At 52.2% G+C, this 1,808-nt stretch overlaps 1 protein-coding gene across 1 annotated transcript in view; it reads left to right on the forward strand.

Moving 5' to 3' along the window:
• Positions 1 to 1,808, forward strand: part of LOC103923465 (granzyme E-like) — a 2,834-nt gene that overhangs the window by 450 nt on the left and 576 nt on the right. The window contains exons 3-4 of the mRNA XM_009331824.1: positions 1,011 to 1,150; positions 1,298 to 1,533. Of these exons, the coding sequence (XP_009330099.1) occupies positions 1,011 to 1,150; positions 1,298 to 1,533 (376 nt within the window). The remainder of the gene's footprint in view (positions 1 to 1,010; positions 1,151 to 1,297; positions 1,534 to 1,808) is intronic.

Raw genomic sequence — 1,808 nt, forward strand, 5'->3', positions numbered from 1 at the left:
CCCTAGCAGGGAGTGCAGGCTGCACTGTTGGGACAGGGCAAGGCTGTGGGGGCTAGCAACAAAACAGCATGGGTCTGTCTGCAGCTCTCCCTCGAGCCATCCTTCCCCATGTCCCTCCCCAGCCCATGTTCAGATACTTACCTTTAGTTTTTTTGTTCCCCCTCCATCACTAATTTTATTCTCCCCAGATGTCAACAATGAGAAGTCAGACTGGCTTCTTCCCTTGCTGTCACTGACCTGCTGGCATAGCAGGGTTTCCTGGTGTCAGGCTTTGCCCTTTCTGTCACTAAAGACCTCCAAGACTCTTATCAGAATTAATAATCTCTTATGAACAAGGTGTTTGCCCAGCTCTCTTCCATCTCTCCAGGTGGAGAAACTGGGGCATAGAGAGGCAAGAGGGCTTTTCTAGATGCGCATGACTGGGTATAGCTACTATACTCCTCAGGGCTGACAGCTCTGCCCCAGTGCCAGTAACCCAGGCTCAGGGCCAGACTCCACATCTGAGCAGCAGAAACGAGGATCAGCAGAAGCCAGGAGCGCAGATGTCCAAGTCCCACCTGCTAGATTGAGAGGGACTCCCAGCCATACCCAGGTCCCTCCTGATTTTCCTAAGGCAGCCCCTTCTGCAGATGATGTAGAAGCCAGTGAAGGTATATTGGCCTGGAGCAGGGTCCTGATTCAGAAATCCCTCCTTGGTGCCACGGACTTCCATGGGCCTACGAAGCCTGGACCAACAGTCCACATATCTTAGTACGCAGAATCAGTATTGGACCAAATCCGCTCAGCTCGAGATCCAGAGGTAAAGCAACCCTTGCAGAGCTCCAGTCTATCAGACAGGAACTGGCTCTGCCTCTTGGCTGGGTAGATTCACTGGCAGAGCTCCTTGCTCCCACCATTCTTCTCTAAAGCCCAGTCGGTCTCTCCTGGCCATGCCCCTAAAAGATGTGCCTTGGTGTTACCAGGAAAGACAGGAGAAAGCTAATGACATACACTGTGCTTGATTTTACCAGACACAAACCTCTGACTGTCATCCTTGGAGCCCACACAATCCAGAGGAGAGAGGAAAGCTGGCAAACATTCGAAGTCCAAGAGTATCACTGCCACCCAGACTTCATGAGTCCTAAGAAGGGAAATGACATCCTCTTGCTGAAGGTAACTACCTGCCTGGAGCACCTGCATGATCCCATCTGCCCGACATGCAGGGCTGAGCTGTAACCCTGGAGTGGAAGGGGACAGCCTTTGCCACAGAGCGTTTACAGACCAAGCACTTACTTCTGTATTTTCTGTCCCCTTGCCCAACTGAAAGGCAATGCCACCAGCAACAGCTATGTTAGGACCATTTCCTTTGAAAAATCAAAAGTCCCTGGTGGGACTGTGTGCAGCATAGCCGGCTGGGGCTACAAAACACCTGCTGCCACGTTACGCAAAGCCACCGTCACCATCATCAAACAAAGGGACTGCCTCAGCCACTACCCTGGACTTGCTGACAACTTGATTTGTGGACACAGTGGATCTGCTGGGGTACCTGAAAAGGTCAGTCTCTGACTTAGGGAGTAGAAGGCTGCGGGGGAGGTTTCAGCCAGGTGCTGGGCACAAACCTGATCTGGGCTAAAAAACTTCACTGAAAAGGTACTGTCTAAAATTGCTTCTTGTTGTCCCCTCACTCTCTCTCTCCCTGCCCCTATCACTCCATGCTTCCTCACCAGCATCCCTCTCTATTGCTGTCCTGGCACAAGAGGTGCCCTGGGTCTTGATCTCCAAGGATCAGACCCTCAGGGGATCAGGAGCATTCATGCGGACTGCAGGCC

Source organism: Pygoscelis adeliae, unplaced genomic scaffold (genome assembly GCF_000699105.1).
Source record: "Pygoscelis adeliae isolate BGI_AS28 unplaced genomic scaffold, ASM69910v1 Scaffold239, whole genome shotgun sequence".
NCBI classification, from domain to species: Eukaryota; Metazoa; Chordata; class Aves; order Sphenisciformes; family Spheniscidae; genus Pygoscelis; species Pygoscelis adeliae.